This window comes from Oryzias latipes, chromosome 4, assembly GCF_053564925.1.
Source record: "Oryzias latipes strain Hd-rR chromosome 4, Olatipes_Hd-rR_3.1".
In the NCBI taxonomy this organism is placed as follows: domain Eukaryota; kingdom Metazoa; phylum Chordata; class Actinopteri; order Beloniformes; family Adrianichthyidae; genus Oryzias; species Oryzias latipes.
The window spans coordinates 21055055-21072235 of record NC_136240.1 but is presented as its reverse complement, the minus strand read 5'-3'; the positions used below and the strand labels follow the sequence as shown (position 1 = coordinate 21072235).

At 38.0% G+C, this 17181-nt stretch overlaps 2 protein-coding genes across 3 annotated transcripts in view; one reads left to right on the top strand and one right to left on the bottom strand.

Moving 5' to 3' along the window:
- Positions 1 to 2101: 2101 nt before the first annotated feature.
- On the top strand, positions 2102 to 6442 carry kng1 (kininogen 1). 2 transcript variants are annotated; one of them, XM_023954360.2, is made up of 9 exons: positions 2102 to 2293; positions 2457 to 2552; positions 3211 to 3357; positions 3760 to 3879; positions 3981 to 4062; positions 5314 to 5483; positions 5565 to 5675; positions 5763 to 5858; positions 5958 to 6442. In XM_023954360.2, exons 2-9 carry the CDS (start codon positions 2487 to 2489, stop codon positions 6255 to 6257), a joined length of 1092 nt encoding a protein of 363 aa, XP_023810128.1. In that variant the 5' UTR covers positions 2102 to 2293; positions 2457 to 2486; the 3' UTR covers positions 6258 to 6442. The 2 variants fall into 2 exon arrangements, with proteins under 2 accessions (XP_023810128.1, XP_023810129.1); XM_023954361.2 differs by having other exon boundaries at positions 2148 to 2293; positions 2462 to 2552.
- Positions 6443 to 6643: 201 nt separating this feature from the next.
- pik3ca (phosphatidylinositol-4,5-bisphosphate 3-kinase, catalytic subunit alpha) overlaps positions 6644 to 17181 on the bottom strand; it is a 29236-nt gene continuing 18698 nt past the window's right edge. Inside the window, exons 13-26 of the mRNA XM_011474185.4 lie at positions 16998 to 17132; positions 15391 to 15515; positions 15126 to 15207; positions 14627 to 14791; positions 14059 to 14162; positions 13806 to 13977; positions 13489 to 13595; positions 12129 to 12250; positions 11924 to 12002; positions 11671 to 11841; positions 11424 to 11541; positions 10943 to 11094; positions 9908 to 10070; positions 6644 to 9821 (exon numbers count right to left, since the gene is read on the bottom strand). Of these exons, the coding sequence (XP_011472487.1) occupies positions 9714 to 9821; positions 9908 to 10070; positions 10943 to 11094; positions 11424 to 11541; positions 11671 to 11841; positions 11924 to 12002; positions 12129 to 12250; positions 13489 to 13595; positions 13806 to 13977; positions 14059 to 14162; positions 14627 to 14791; positions 15126 to 15207; positions 15391 to 15515; positions 16998 to 17132 (1803 nt within the window). The 3' untranslated portion in view covers positions 6644 to 9713. The remainder of the gene's footprint in view (positions 9822 to 9907; positions 10071 to 10942; positions 11095 to 11423; positions 11542 to 11670; positions 11842 to 11923; positions 12003 to 12128; positions 12251 to 13488; positions 13596 to 13805; positions 13978 to 14058; positions 14163 to 14626; positions 14792 to 15125; positions 15208 to 15390; positions 15516 to 16997; positions 17133 to 17181) is intronic.

Sequence of the window (17181 nt, the reverse complement as noted above, 5' to 3'; positions counted from 1 at the left end):
TTTGTTTGTTGTTTTTTTTTTTGTTTTAGACATTTTGATTTGCATTTTGTTTTGTGGTTGCAGTGTTTTGTATCGCTTCAAATTTGTTTTAAAAAGAAAAAGCTCAAATGTGAAATACCAGTACTTAAAAGCTGAATTGTGATATAGCTGGTTTTTGTTTTTTTCTTTTGAATGTTTTATCTTTGTAATAGCACGTACGTATAGATATACATGTTTGATTTGTTGTCACTCCATTAATTCAGTCACATGGGCATATTTCAATGGAAGGTGGAGGTTAGCTTGTTTGCAACGGGACAAGAAGAACAATAAATGATTCCTACAGTTTTCTGAACACCATTTGTAACCCTTGTGCTAGGCATTTTAACATTGGGAGTTGGGTCATCTAGACCCACTAGAAAGTGCGCTGAACCTTTTTTCTTCAATGATTTGTGATCTTCACTGGTGTCCATAGATTACCGTACATGAAATCTTTCCACCTTTATCCACCTTTGTCATGGTAGGGAAAGCACGTCAAAGTAAGGGGGGGGGGTCATCTAAGATAGCACAAGGGTTAATTGATAATTCCAGATCAAATCTAATGCAATGGTAGAAGTGAAACATGCACCAAAAACAATAAAGTCAGATTTGGATCACATAACTTGACGAAGAAGAACTGAAAACCAGACACTTAAGTGCACTGAGGCAAATGACATGTAAGAGCTGTGGAAGATCATCAACCTGCACCTTATGTGACTGAGACGAGGACAACTTTGAACAGAACATGACCAAAAGCCAGAATAATCACTAAAAAGCAAACTAAGCTGCACAACCTTTATTTTACCAATGTTTCATAGCACCTTACTTCAAGTCTGTGTTACCCTAGAATGTACCGTATACGTCATTGTTGCATTCACACATTTTGATGTGTGTTGTCCCCAAAAACATGTTCCAGTGTTTTTGCCTCTACTTTGTTCTGTCATTGCTGAATGTACCAAAAAATCTCTATTGTCGTCATAGAAACTGTAATACAGGGGTTTGAGTTTGTCTGTGGGGTTTTCTTAATGCAGTCACAAACATGTGTCTTATAACAGATGTCTCGCCTCTGCTTTCTGTTCTCACTGCTGCAAAAGCTGACAAGTTTTTGTTGTGAAGCAGATTTTTTAATGGATTATTAGTTTTCCCATCTTGATTTGTTTTGATTTATTGGTTTATTTAAAGCATTTTATTTCCCACAGATATATCAAACTCATTACCGAAATAACAAAATGCATTGATTAAAAAATAAAGAAAGTGATCAAAGATGTGGGAAGAGGATACCGTCCTCAAAATCATAAATAGAGATTCTTGCAGTAATGTATACAATACCTACAGAGGTCACATTAGATTAAAAAAAAAAAGATAACTAAAGGCAAGTAGAGTTGGATTTGCTGCTTGAAAAGGTGTCGGAAGAAGAGGATATATATAACCCCACCTCTTTTGAGTTGTTGCATTTGATACTTTTGCACAAAAATCATTCAGTCTAGTTCTGCTTTAAGTTCTTTTAGAGATCTTATGTTTAGAGGGGAGTTTTCCTCTAAATTGTCAACCTTGCAAGCTCAGTATGGAGGGTTGTCCTCATTCTGGATAAACTGGATACTGAGAAAAAGTTCAACTTTTAAAGGTTAACTTTTTAAAATAAAAATTATTTTTAACTAATTTGGTGCCTTGAGACAAACTTGATTGTCTAAAAATAAAAAATACACAGAATCCAAATGGAACTTGAAACATCTGTGCTTACGTCTGACACACAAACAGCAGTGAGCTGGAATCATCCAGGCAAATGCAGTTTGCCATTTGAGTACATTCCAGTTTGTTTGACTGTGAGGAAATCAGAGGAGGTGAGGTTAAAGGTCGTCAGAGCAAAGTACTCTCAAAACAACCACCAGACCCAAATTCTCAGCATGACTTCCTCCAGCTTTTGCCATCTAACTTCATGCATGTGTTAAAACACACTCTTTAACATGGCAGTACATTGGAAACATTACAAAAACGGATCTTCATGCTCACCCGGCTTCTGATTCTGACTGAGTCAACAAATGTGTGTGCGTGTGTGTGTGTGTGTGGGGGGGGGGGGGGGGCAAACATTTGCCTGTGTGTCCTGTGTGCCCCCTGTCCTCTGTGTTTGAATCCCTCTGTGTCATCCTCCTCCTCATGACTCCCACCCACTGCTTCAGGAGACGCTCACACAGTCGTCCACCACAAAGCGCAGAGGAGAGGAGAGTCTTTCCTTTAAAGGCCAACCAGTATCTGCACCAGACCTTCATCTTTACAAACGGTGAGCTGCAGCTTATGATATTTTTGGCCTTTCCAAAATTTTAATAGATAAAAAAAAATTTAAAAAGCCAATTATTATAGGACAGTTTTTGGAGTAGGGAGGATATTTTCTGCAGAAAAATGCATTTGATTGGTGACTATAATGATTTTTTTTTTCTTTTTAGAACAGAAGCAAAGATTTTTCAGACAAGAGGATGAGGAGAGTAGCGGGGTGGTGTTTACTTGGCCTGCTGTGCCTCCACAATTCTGTGTTTGCACAGGTAAGTAAAAAAAAACAATCAAACAGTTGCCTTCTAAAACATTTTACCAACAAATAAAGAATAAATTGATTGTAGATGGAGCAGTAGAAACTTTATTGTCTTTTAAAAATATCAAAACTAATTTATTGTTTTAGGTTTAGACAACAATTTAACAGGTTTAGAGACATTTAACAGGTTTTAAACAATCCAAAAATCCAAAACGTGCACAAAAAAAATATGAATTTACGCTTTTTAAAACAAAAATAAAATGCCCAACAGTTTGGAAAGAGCCGCCTTCAAGATCATCCCTAAACCAAGACTATATTCTCCTGGCTAATTAAAAATTCACTTAACAAAATAAAACCAGATTAAGAGCCAAATATTCAGAGATAACCCATTTGTTTGATGCCTAAACTACATAAACAGTTTATTTTAAGAAGTATTGGAGTATAAGAGAAGTGGAAATTACCACAACAGCCAAAGTTATCCAGATGAAATAATTATTTATTCTCCACTACAGCACATGTAGACACAGTTTAGTCCAAGCTTGTATTTTCATAGTTTCGGGGGGTTTGCTGTAATTTTCTAAGGGAATGATTACAGTTAGAAGATAACAGTTAAATAAATGATGTAATTGGAAGATGTTAGTGAGCTGTCTGTCTTTTCTGCCCTTGTCCAGGACACAGAGCCGCCCATGCTGGGCACCCTGGCGGCCTGTAACGACCCCACTGTGGAGAAGTCCGTCTACGGCGCTTTGGACAGCTTTAACGAGAAGCTGAGCTCTGGTTACAAGCTGGTTCTGTTTCAGATCCTGTTTGCCAACAAGGTACAAGGGCCACAAAAATAATGCATATTAATTAAATCAATGCTATTTTAGATGCTGGTAAGGTTTCCTCAGCTGCTGAACCGTTTGGAAGCATCTATTTAAAGAAATAAATTTACCAAATGCATCAAATCAATAAATTGTTATAAATATTTAATATACTGTACTACAGGAGAAAACAAACGTATGTGTTCTTATGTTGTTCTGGGGTGTCCAACGTGACATAGCAGCTCCAAAATGTTGTCGTTTCTTTGATGTTTATTCAACGTTCCTCATATTTTAAGCACGATTCCATCCTGGAAAAACTCTGGAAGGAGAATTGAGAAATTCTTGGAAAAACACTGTTCGACTCTTTGACCTTTGGCTTCTGGCGCCTGTGTTTCTGTGTGGTTTGTGTAACCGCAGATACAGAACGACTCAGACCCTGGAGGGTACTATGTGGAGTTCACCAGCAGGAGGAGCAACTGTCCGGCAGGATCCTCCCAACCGTGGACAGAGTGCGACCATCTGAAACATGGAGGGAAGGTAACAAACCTAAAACAAGCGTCTAAACATCCCAACAAACAAAGCTGATGAACTTTATTTAAATATATATATATATATATATTTTTTTTTTTTTAATACAGCCACAGAAGCCTTTTTCATGCAACGCCACAGCCCATGTCACAGAGACAAGAACATTCATCAAACATGTGTATTGTCACTTTGGTAAGTGAACACAATTACTTTAACAAAGTTATTTTGAAGAAAAGTTGTAAAAAGCAGGAGAAAATTAAACATACACAAGTTTTTAGTTACATTAATGGTGAACATTTTTAAATGCCTGTAGTCCCTAAGGCACTGTCTTGAAGACTGGATTATGACAACTATGCAAAAATAAGAAATTAAATGACTCTATAGGGGTGGGAATATTTAAGCTTGCTTGTTTCTTCTCCTTTTCAAGCAATAAATCTAACTACTTGACTTTACTTACACTAACGTGACCACTAATGTGTATGTTTCAAAGCAAAAATCTCTATGATTATAAGCAATTGCACATTCATTTTCTTCGTACATTTACGTAAATTTTTCTTTTTTTTTTTTGTCAATGCATTTCATTTGTTCGGCAATGCGTGATAAATCTGTGTGATTTTGTTGTATTGACTACAATCAGTGCTTGAAAAATACAAATAAATCAAATCAAACCATTTATTTTGATACCAACTAAAAAATATATTTTTTAAAGTGCTTGTTACATACGCATGGTTTTCTTGCAGATATAGTCATTATTTTGGTTTTCTTCTCCTTTCCTATGAGAAAAACTTATTTTTTCAATTAAAAAACAGTGAGAAAAAAGATTGAGCAATATATTGACATGAAATCATGAAAAGCACAATATTAACTTATCACTCAAGAGGGCATTGGCATCGAGTAGACTTTAAACTGTTTTCTCCTTATCAGCTTCAGCGTGGGTGGATAGTAAACACTGTTCTTAAAAGAGTTCTGCTACTTTTGAGGCTCCATTTGGACTTCTTTTTCCTGCTGATTTAAGCATTGTTGACTGCCTCTGGGAAAAAGAAACAGAATGTCTAGGTGTTTGACAGTGAAAACTACACAAAAGCCATTTATGATGATTTCTTTAGTGAGATAGCACTGTGAACAAGAGTATTTTTTAAAAAAAAGATTTAATTTCTATAAAAACTTGAATACTTAGTGAAAATTAAAAAAAGTTACTTTATTTAAAATTAACTATTAAAATGCTGATACAAGTTCCCTTTTTCTAAAAACTAGGATGTTTTTATTGAACTGCACTAATATTTGTGAGAGCAATTTAGGTACTTTTATGTAATATTTTGATAATCTAAAACCACTAAAAATGTCTTCAGTAAATTATAGTTTTCAAGATTGCATTCATACAATGAATGCATTTCTGTCTTCCATCCGTGACGGCTAAAAATGTCCATTTTCCTCTTTCTTCAGGTGACTTAATCTTTCCAGAAAGAGCTCCCTGTTTGGGGTGTCCTGAAGACGTCGATGAGAATTCGGAAGACCTCAAGGTTCCCTTCGCTGCCTCCATCTCCAAGTACAACTCCATGTCTGACTCCTCCCACCTCTACACGCTCAATCAAATCGGCCACGCCACCAGACAGGTAGGCTGGCTCACAGGAAGTGAGGACACGACCACCAAGGTTCATCTGACCTCTGAAAGGTGTGCGTTTGTGTATCCAAAGGTGATCGCAGGTTTCCGGTTCCGACTGAGATTTGATTTGAAGAACACCACATGCGCCAAAGCTGACCATGAAGAGCTCAATGAAGTTTGTGCCCCTAATGAGGAGAAACCAGTAAAAGTCCCTTTTAATTAAGATCTGACCTTTTATATATATTTTTGGAACAGATGGTGGTTCTCAAACGTTTTCGTGCACTTACAGGGCTTTGTTAACTGTAACGCCACGGTGGATTTAGCACCATGGAGATTAGAAGCTCCACAAGTCCAAATAGTCTGTGAAGATGGACCACTGCCTGGGGTGAGAGCATGAAAAAGAAAATCCCCAAATTTTGGGTCAGTTTCATTTTTATAATGAGTTTATCATTCTGCTTTATTTTCTTTCACATTTTTTTCAAAGTCGACATTCCAAAGACGTCGTCCACCCGGCTGGTCTCCTCTCAGGAAGTTCCTGCACAAAGTTCCCTCCACTGCATCACCATCGACAACACGGCCGACCGCCACCACGGCTGCAACCAAAGAGTCATCTGAGGAGGAGATAGGCCTGGCTGAACCCAGCAACCCCTACCAATGCCCTTCTAAGCCCTGGAAGCCAATCAAACGGCAGCGTCACTTTGGTCGTCCAAAGGCCCAAAAACCACCAGTAGAGGGAGCTTTAAGTGACACAGACCTGCTCTCACCAGATTTGTCTTTGTCTTGAAGAGATTAAATATGGTGTTTTCTCTTTCCAGTAATATTAACGTCAAAGATTGCTGAACGCAGATAATCGTTTAAGAAAGTGGTGGAAGTGACTATTCAGAAAGCTCTAGAACAAAGAAAGAAATGAACAGCAAAACACTCATAAAAATAACATTCGTTTTCTAACATTAAACTCAAGTAAATGTTGTTGTGTTCTTTTATTTTTAAGTACAATACACTTAAACATTCCCTTACTATAGAAAAATAGATAAAACATTTTAAACTGTTGGGCTTGATTACTGTAAAATAACAAATACTCTATATTTAGCAGAAAACCAAAGTCCTAAAAAGTCCCTTTTAGAGGAAAGTACAACACCTTTAAAGCACAAGAGCAAACACAGGAAGAAGTGAATGTTTAACAAATTTATTTGTACATCGTCACAGAACACTCAGATGACCAGTCAGTCAGGGTTCAAACCCGAACTCTGGCAACTTAGCAAAAAAGAGAAACATTCATAAATAAAAAAGGCAGGTTACTTCAAGTTAGAGTAAACTTGTCCTAGAAACTACAGGAAACAAACTTAAGGCATTCATTTAGCAACATTTTCACAGGTGCCTTAAAAAATATATCAAAAACTGAATGTAGCCAGAGGAATATTGTTTTTTTTGTTTTGTTTTTTATCCATCTCATGCAGGTAGGATTGAGAGAAACAATTCATTGGCCCATCATACAGAATTGTATACTGACAATATGGAACATTTTAGGAAATATCATAGTGATGCATAGTGAACATAAATCCATGAGGGAATTTGTCTTTATCCACCATGTTTTACCTTTAAACCCAGGCGGATTTTTCTTTATCCATGTCTTAATCAATAAAGTTAGTAGAAAAAAATGAATAAAAAACCTGCAGCTGTAGGTTCTGAAGAACTGATTTTCAGGCAGCTGTTGGGAAAAACAGCAGGAATATTGCACTGAGTTTTTTACCATAAAGAGAGAGAGAGAAAAAAAAAACCTCAGTTGATTCAGCAACAAAGACGGGCACCAACAACAAATGTACACAGACGTGCTTGGATTGAAGGATCTGTTGGATCAATGAAACAAAAAAAGCTTTCTTGTCACCTCATTGTTATAAAGCACTATCTTAATGGAGTCTTTATTCTAAAATAATGGACTGCAGCGCAAAAAATGCAAAAAACAATCACCACTGGAATCGGACATACACCCACTGTGGCTCACACACACTCCACAACACACACACACTCACAAAAAATACTAAACAACCCCCCCCCCCCCCCCCCCCCCCCACCAAATACAGCTACCTAAATACAGAGGGGATTTAGAGTCACAAAATTTCAAGTAAAACGACCCATCAGAGAGGTTTGTTTCTCTATAAACTGTTTTTTTTGTTTTTTTGGCACACGCCTGTCGTCAGGAGGGGGGAGTCGGAACATCTAAAGACGACACAGCTGCCGGAGTCACTGGGACCTGCCAATGAAAGCCTGCAGCCCGTGCAGAAGAGTTCGTATGGCACACGCAACCTTTAGTATGTACAGGTGGATTTTTACCCATCATTCATAGCAGAGACAAACAAAAGGTCAGACCAACGACCTGCTCGACGTTTCTTCAATATGGAGTCTTCCTACAGGTGAGGCCGTTTTACAAACATGCATACTAGGCTTTAAAGTAAAAAAAGGATTAGACCAACACTTTTTTTCTAACCCCTTAGAGTATGATCTTTTTTTCTGATGCACCAAAAATAGGATCAGAGAGAGGAAAGAGCTCTCAGCGTCTGAGCGCACGTCGTCTCCACCCTTCTAATGAAATACATTCATGCCACTGATGCAGCTTCGGCCCAACACCACAATCAGTTCAACTGGCTGATCATTCATGTTGATGTAATGATCATGTTGATCCGAATGTCTTTATATTCACTGAGCTCCTGTGGATGTCTACTTGGAGACATTCCCATTCAAATACTACGATAACAGCTTCACTAGAGTTTTCCTTATTAAAGAGCTGCATCCCAAACTAAACTTCACAAATAGTATTTTTTAAATCTGTTATGAAGCAAAAACATACAAAAATACTTCTATTTTAGGTCAAAATTCCCTTTTGTTCCCCCCTTGTAATAATTTGGATGATTTCCATCTTCTAACACGATATCACAGCTTAAGAGTCAATATATGCAAAAGACGAGGTTTAGTTCAATATTTTTTTTTTTTGGTAATCTGAGTCAAATTAGACAGTTTCCCTTTAAAGGGTTTCTTTTCTTAAACTAGTGCCAGGTTTTTGGGTTTAACATTGTGCAACATTGTGCAGTTTTTCAGTGATTCAAAGGCATTTAAATAAAGAGGAAGACGAGACATTCCCCTGAGCATCCAATTGCTAACAGAAAAAGAAACTAATTATAAACCCAGTTACATATAAAATAGGATTTTTTTTTAACTTGCCAAAAAAAAAGTGATAAAAATGGGGCAGCAACCATATCATAATAACAAAAAATTAACTATTCACGAGGCCAAAATAAATATTACAATAAAGTGACTGAGAGCACAAATAAAAAAAGGAATCAGCAGGATTAGGCTGATGATGTGATAATGAGGAATAAGGTTGGCAGCTGCACAGGAAGCTGGAAATAATCCAAAAATAAGACATGTCTCTACACATACTGTTGATAATGTTAGGGTTGGGTTTGGAAACTAAACACTGTACATAAATAAATAAAAGTAAAAAAAGAAAAACACAATAAACCCCTAAAAATTCTGGTTAGAGTCTAACTTTGTTAGATGTTTCTGATTTCCATAAACGAGTTGATACATCCAAAACGATGGAAGACGATCTAAACGATTCCACTACACTTCTGCTGTAGTGGAAAACGACAAATTGTCACTTACACGCCAACAAAAAAGAATAGAACAAAAAAAAAGGTGCTTGTGGCCGCTACCTTTCTAGCGATGACGAACCAAAGTGCAGCACTCTTATGGCCGAGGAGGGAAGTAAGTTGGACTTACGTTGTGGCTACATTGATACATTGGCAGATGCAGCTTCTTAAGCTGCGCTGTGAAACCTGGGCTTTTCTTCTGAGAGCAGCAGAGCGAGGGATGACGTGACCCTGGATTTTGTCAAATCGCTCTGATGGATGAAAAAAACAACAACAACAAAAACAGGATGATGCACGGCAACATGATATGCAAACATCACACTGCTCTCATGAAGACCCTTACTCAATCTGAGACCAGTGCACACACCAGAAAGCAGACAAACGTGTATTTAAAATACAAAAAAAAATGGAACCACATTTGACTGAACAAAAAAAAAGGTGCTTCAAAAAAGAAATATATACGTGTATAAAAACAGTTCCCTCATTGGTAGACTGCTTGCTAGTCTGCTGTCATGCAGAAATGAACTTCTTGGAAGAGTTTGCTGCTTCGGTGTAATAATACTCCACGGTGGGACTGGTTTGTGGGTGAGGTATCAGTTGAGTGCATGCTGTCTAATTGTGTGGAATATCCAGTCCATCTTGGTGGTCCACCCTCCATGGTGAGCATCGTTCATCTGTTTCATAAAGTAGTCCAATGCTTCCTGCAACATTGGAAGAGTCTCTTGAGTTGATCTGGAGACGTTTCAAACGATCGAAGGCTTTGGTTGCCAGTGAAATGTCTGCTCACCTGCTCGCCTTTCTCGAGCGCCAGCGTTTTTCGGATGTACGCGATGTCGTCAAAGGACTGCAGCTCAGGCATCCCGGAGCCCAGCATCATGGAGAACAGGTTGATGAAGAGGTTGGCATGTTGGCGGATGGCTAGGTAAGCTTTGTAGCACATCTCCTGGAACCTGGAGGAAGATGGTGACAAGAAAAAACCTTCCTGAGACTAAGTTATGGAAGAAAAATCGTAAGAAAAACGACACACTGCTTCATTTAGTAGTTTGGAAACACAAGGACAGAAGAAAAAGTCACTTACGACTAGTTCATCTATAAAATACTGGCATTTACTTACATAATAGTGTTGAATATGAACACAACTCTAAAATTGAAAGCCCAAAAATGTGTATACAATGTTCATCTTGGACATATAGACATCATACAGATTCCAAACAGTGTTCTCCGCTTTAACACGGTTCACGATTCACAGTCTCACTGTTTTTAATGTAATTTCACATGTTTTTCTTTGTTTTGTTATTAACAGCGTATTATGTTCTGTGTTCTGATTGGCTGCTGACCTTGTCAATCAATCTCCATTTCTCCTGTTCAGAAGGTGTTCAGTTAAACAAATTTACATAAACCTTCAACTGCAATCAGGTCTTTGGTTCCATTCTATAGTATTGGACTTATTTTTATATGAAGGCTTGAACTTTGAGAGTTTAAACAGGAAAGAAAAGTGAAAAAATGTGTTGTGAGGGCTTTTACTGCCTCAAAACATCTCTAAAAACTGTAAAAAATACTTAGATTTCAGCTGTCGCAGGTCATTTTAAGAACGAAACTCCAGCTATAAACGAGGAATGTCTCTGTACAGTTCTGAACAACACTAAAATATTTGTCACCATTTTGCTTTCTGCTGTACTTTCGGACAAAAAGATCGCTTCAAAAAACATCTGATCGGACTACTTTTCCTCAGAGTTGTCCGAAGAATAAAAATTACTCTGAAACCAGAGAAGGATGAAAATATAAGGAGAGAAAAATGAACAACAGGACAAAGTTTTGGAACCTTTCGAACTCTTTGGTTTTTGTGCATTCCTGTGATCCTTTACTGATGACAATGAGGAAGTCCTGCGTCAGCACGAAAGGTACCCGTTCTCTTTTGTAGCCAAATTTCTTCTTCTTATGATCCAGGAAATGCCCGAAATCTATATGAAACAGCTGGAGCGGAAAACAGCAAATTAATAAACAAAGAGAAAATGCACACGTGACAAAACTGAACATGTTCGAGACCCGAAATTTATCATATTTAGGTCAAAAATGCCAACAGCTGTTGGGTTCATATGGCACTTGACAACCTCCTGTCATCAAAAAGTTACTGAACTAAAACATTTTATTGAAAAAAAAGGAAATGCCACAAGGATTGGCAAAAAATAGATTCATGGGCTGAAGAAAAAGTGACTTCAATTTTACTCAAAGATCCCGAAAAACCTAATTTTTTCAACATCATTAAGCACAAGTATAAAAGTAACAGACTCATGCACGCTCACCTGTCCGTCATCTTTAACCATAATGTTGCTGTTGTGGCGATCTCCAATCCCCAGGATGAATGTAGCTACACAGTAGCCAGCACAGGACCTGGTGAACAGATCCACAGCCATGTCATACCTGCAGACACAAGAAAAGATGAAAAGAATCTGATACCACTAAATCTGGATCAAGAAGATGGGACTTTTAACACACACAGATTGATACACAACTAAATAGGCTTTTATTTTACTTTTTCCTCAAACTCACATCTCTCCCCTGTTTTTGTCCTTGAGCCACTGATGCAGAGTGTTGGAGTTGAACTGTAAGGCTCCCTTCAAGCCTCCTTTACACTGAATCTGCATGATGGTGTGGGAACTACGGACCACCTCGATGAGCCCCACGCAGTCTCCTAACGACAGACAGCCATAGGGCAGCATCCTGAGGGACAAAGAGGATGTAGTGAGGCCGAGGCAGCGCAGAAAGAAATGAGTTGAAGAGACGGAAGACCCGAGAGAGGTACCGCAGATCCAGTCCCTGATTCTGCCAAATGTTCTCCATTATTTTAATGATCTGCAATGTCAGCATATCCTGACGCAAGTCTGCAAAACAAGCAGAAAAAACAACAGGAATGAGAAAATAACAAAAGCTTGATTCTATGAAATGACCAAACTTGTAAAAAAGTATTTAAACCAAAGAACCAACATGATTAATTAGGTTGTGATTACCATCTCCATTTTTGAAAATGATCTCGTTGTTCTGAAAAAGCATCTCTGACATGATGTCCGGGTTCTCCCAGTTCAGCCACAGCGGCCTCTTTGCAGATGACATAATCCTGCAGTCCTCTAACCTGTGGGCAAAAAAAGAGAAACCTCAGCCAGGAGTTCACATGAAGTCCCATTTTCCAAGTTTGACAGCTTATGTTCAGAAGCGATGTATGCTACACAATGCAGATTCAAAGTCTTAAAAGAATTATTGGTCAGTGAAAGAAACTTTATTTACAAAATGTATTTTATGAAGGAAATTATTTATTTATGTTTTTCCCGTTCTCTCACATTAACCGAGACGATTCCACACCAGAATCGAGCTAACCTGACCACTCAGGTCCAACTAAGAGTTCAATGTCCTGCTATAAACAAAAACATTGACAGCTTTACCTGATCCACTGTCGTCCTATGCAAACATTATACCTAAAAAAATGTTTGGTCCTAAAACCCTTTCAACAAGCTTTTTACATCGTTTTTGTTCCAACAGGAGACCAAAAGACTAACTGTGCACGTCTGGGGGAAGACAATGTTTAAATTGTATCTGCTACTGTAGATATTTTAATTTATAAAATAAGTGAAATGAAGATCACGCATTGTAACACAACTCGATTACCTTAAATGTCTTTGTTCTTTCCCTAAATATTTCTTTGGGATTGACAAAAATAAAAAGGGGGTTTCCCAGGAATTTCAGTAACCGTCTTATTCAAAAGCTCTAGTTTTTACTAAAAAATAAAACTCCTAAAAGTAAAAAAAAAGATTCTGGTAAAGATTCCGAGCCGAAAAACATCTTTTTCTGAACTGAAAGTGTTTTTCATTTAGCAGGCGTGCTAATAAAGCACAGTTTACCTGGGATTTACCAGGGATTTTTGTTTTGAATAGAAACACTACCAAACTACCAGTCACATTCACGTCTCCACTTGAATGAAGCGTCCAAATCATTTATTCTTTCACTGTAACACATTCTTTTAATTAACTTTACTTTTCCATGAGCATGCACTCTCTTTATATAGGCTACATTACCCTTTGAATACAGTGATGCTTAATAACAAACACATTCATCGGATTTTTCCATTAGGAATTTCCTAAAAACCACTTTAGAAGAATTTCTTAAAAAAATATTAATGTTGATGCTCATTCTGAAAATAGGAAGCTGTTATGTTTTCATCAGAGGTCTTACATACTAAAGCTTGCAAGAAGGATTTTATTGACACATTCAAAGATTTCTTTACATAATATATAAAAAAAAAGGAAGAATGGGTTTCCTTTTAAACCGATTCAGGTTATTTAGCAGCTTGAAGCTCTTTTTTAAGTTGCTTCTGACCTCAGGTTTCCCAGTTGGTGTGCAGGGTTGAGAGGAGAGGTGAAGTTCTGCAGGGCATCCATGTAGTCGGGTCTCTTCATCTGCTCCACAAGAAACCGCATTTGGACCTTTAAAAAGACACACAAAGAGGAAAATAACAGTATCTGTGCATACATGTGCATCTGCACCCAAAGCAACACAGACAAGATTGACATTTTACACATTGAGAGCAACTTTTCACTTTAAAAACAATGGGATCCAGTTGCAGAATGAGCTAAAAACTGAAATGTACTAATACATTTATAATATCAGTAATAAGAGAGAAAAATGTTCTTTACCTTTTGTGTCTCATCCTTCTTTTCTTGCTTGAGAATATCAGTGAGGTTGATGAGTTTCTCCATTGCTTCTACCTGCCGGCTCAAGTGCTTGAGGTACATCCCACAAGCCCTGCAGTAAGCCTCCAACAGCAGCCCAAACCGCTGGCTCACAGTTTTATTGTGCATTTCTGACCTGTAAGGAGCAGAAAACAGGGATGAATGCAGATGAAAGAAGAGATTTTAGCCGTCTGAGAAGGGGAAGAACATTACTCACTTGAGATGCCAAAAGAAGAAATGCCCTATCCTCTGATTGGTCAGAGCTTTTTTGAGGAGGAAGCGGGCCAGTGGATTGTCAAGATACTGCTCGTATTTCAAAACCTAATGTGGAGGAAAACAATCCAGCAAATAAGAGCTTCTTCACACTTTGTGTCTAAAAAATGCATTAAAATGTAGCCTCTAATCCCAATTTCAACGGTAAACACTAGCAGCATTTCAGCCTGGAGATGAAGAGGAAAAATGAAAGTCTTCAAAACAATTCAATAAAGTTCATTGTGTCTACAAATTTAACTGAGTTCTTTAGTTATTTTTTCTCAGAAACGTGTGAAATTGTTTGTGTTTGTCAACATAGCTAACATGTTTCGGTGGATTTACTTCCGCTTTCATCATAGTCGTCATCAGGTGGTAGTGTGTGACGTCTTTTTGACGTACAAAAAAAAAAAAAAAAAGACGTACAAAAGATGTCAGTGTTTGAGAAACAAATAACTAAAGAACTCAGTCTTCAAAACCAATTCTAAAATTTAAAACATCGATAATCAATATGCTAAAATACATCTGGGAAGTACCTGTACAAGCTGGATGAGGTACTGGGACAGTTTATCATCCGCCAGGAATTTGTCAAGGCAGCGTACAGCAAAGTGCCTGACCATGGGGTCTGGGTAGTTACAATCCAACAGCTCCATGGCCTGCTCAGGACGGATAGATGGCCACTCTTTCAGCAAACAGTACATCTGGAAAATACAAAAAATGATAAAAATATATGGATAATATTACAGAAAAGCACTAAAAAGCAGCGAGGAAATTATACATTATACATTATACATTATATTATACACACGTTTCCATTTTACTTTTTTGTTTTGCACAACTGAGAAATGAAAAACTAAAATAGAAAAACTGATCCTGGTGTCAGGTCTGGTTGGTTTCTCGTTTGTTTGTGCTGCACATCAAATTTGTTTTTAGCTGTTGGTCTGTAACGTTTTCTCCTACTCAAAGTGACACGCCCATTTATCACCTGAAAGCCGAAGCTTTTCCAATGAAGTGGTTTGTGCAAAATGAGAGTACCTGTGCTACTTCATCTCTGGAGTTCCATTTGACAGCAAGAAGGATCTTGGGAAGGATCTCAGGGATGTTCATGCAATAGTGCCTGACCGAGAAGGAAAAAGGGAGTGTAAGCACCATCAGGCCTCTCAGTTGCAGTCTAAGGGGGTTTAATTATGCTCGACTTAACATATTTTGTAAACATAAATGTAAACGACCCTATAAAAAAACATAAAGAAAAGACATTTACCACAGAAACAACATTGATAGGGGTGTCATGTTTGACTACCTGTGTCTCCAGAGGAAGTCTTTCTCCTGCTCAGTTATTTCTGACAGAGGGTCCCTGTTACTCAGCTGCTTCAGTTGTTCAGAGTCACTGTCTGTCAGGGCGTGATCTCTGGCCACACGATTACTCTGAAACCCAAAAAAACGACAAAAAAACACAGAGATACCGCCTTTTTAAACCCGTAACATTCCACACCTACATAGAACCAGACCTCACCAATCTGTAGATACGTTTGCTTTGAGATCTCTAAAAGAACCACAATAGAAGGTTAGGAGAAAATCAGTCATCAAGGAGAACGTTTATCCCACGTGATGCAGCATTATTCCTCTGATCTACTTTTTTGAATACGTTTGGTAGGCCACAAACAAAGTCTGCAGCTGAACAGACCGCTTCCACAAGAACACATCTGATGTGTGGCTGAATGATACGAGGCTCATCCAAATTTATGAATGAATAAGTGCTTTCCTAGTTAAAATAAAGCCACAAAACAAGCTGTCATCCCACTTAAAAGTGCACACTGAGTCATCTACGTGACTGATGAATTCCATGAATTGCTCAGCACATCCTTCAATAGCATTCACATCTTCCCACATGGTAAAACATCCTCCGGCTCAATCACATTAACGCTGCAGACGTCATGGATCTCGCACCAAATGTCATCTGGAAATCTGATAAGACATTGCATCTTCTACACCATCATGAATAACTAAAGACAGTAACTTACACTGGAGCTAAGGAGTCATAATTCCAGTGTGCAGAGTAACTCATTTATAGGTTCATAAACTGTTCCTCAAGTCAAATTCAAGCACTGCTCAAGCACTTCAAAGTCCATTTCAACGCTCTTAACAACTACTTCAGTTCTACACATTTAACTGAAATCCTCAATCTGCATTTACATTAGAGTAGAAGCTATAAAATTGTACATAAACGATAACCTTGCTTTTATTAAAAGGAAAAAAACGAACTTAAAAGAAAACACTCATTAGTCCTTATTTCATCTGGCAGAAGAAAACATGAAAAAAACCCTAATAATATTAAATTATTTATAAACCCATTTAAAATAAATTGTAAATCTGTACAAATAAACTATTATGAGTCGTGGGGTATTCCTGTCTCACACTTTGAACAGAATCCAATCGCTGAGCAAGGAAAACAGAGAAACGGCCTCTCCTGCGCCCTCACAACGTTAAGTGTCTTTGTCACTCTATCACCCAAAAACCACTATCTGTAATTACATGAGCGTGGGTGTTATGCAACCTCCAAATATCTGTGCTTACCCGGCACCATGTGAGAGGTTGTGAATAGCATGAGATGATGTGTTAAGTTATTCATGTGAGAGTGTGGGGAGAGCCCTGCTCATACCTCCTGGCTCAGAGAGGAATTACTTGAGCAGATTTAGCTAAAAGCATTCTATGTAATGAGATAAATTGCATCTTAAAACATATCTCTGAAACCACTTATAGATTTTATGATTTATAAATAACTTCAAACCATCTGTCTTACACAAACAATCCCACGAATCAGAAAATTAATGTTAACAATTTTAGCAGTTAAAAAGGAGTTCTTTCACTAAAGGGGGTTTTCGTGATCTAATGATGATGTTTCTCTACCTGTCCTGAGGTGTTGTAGTTAAACCCCAGTTCCCTGGAGATGGTCCAGTTTGCATGCTCCTCCACCGCATTCATATCTGGATATTTTACCGGACTGCTGAAGTGCTCAAACTCCAGCTCCAGACATGGCGTTTCCTGAACCACACAAAGGAAATACCCTTAGATTACATGAACAAAAAGCCCA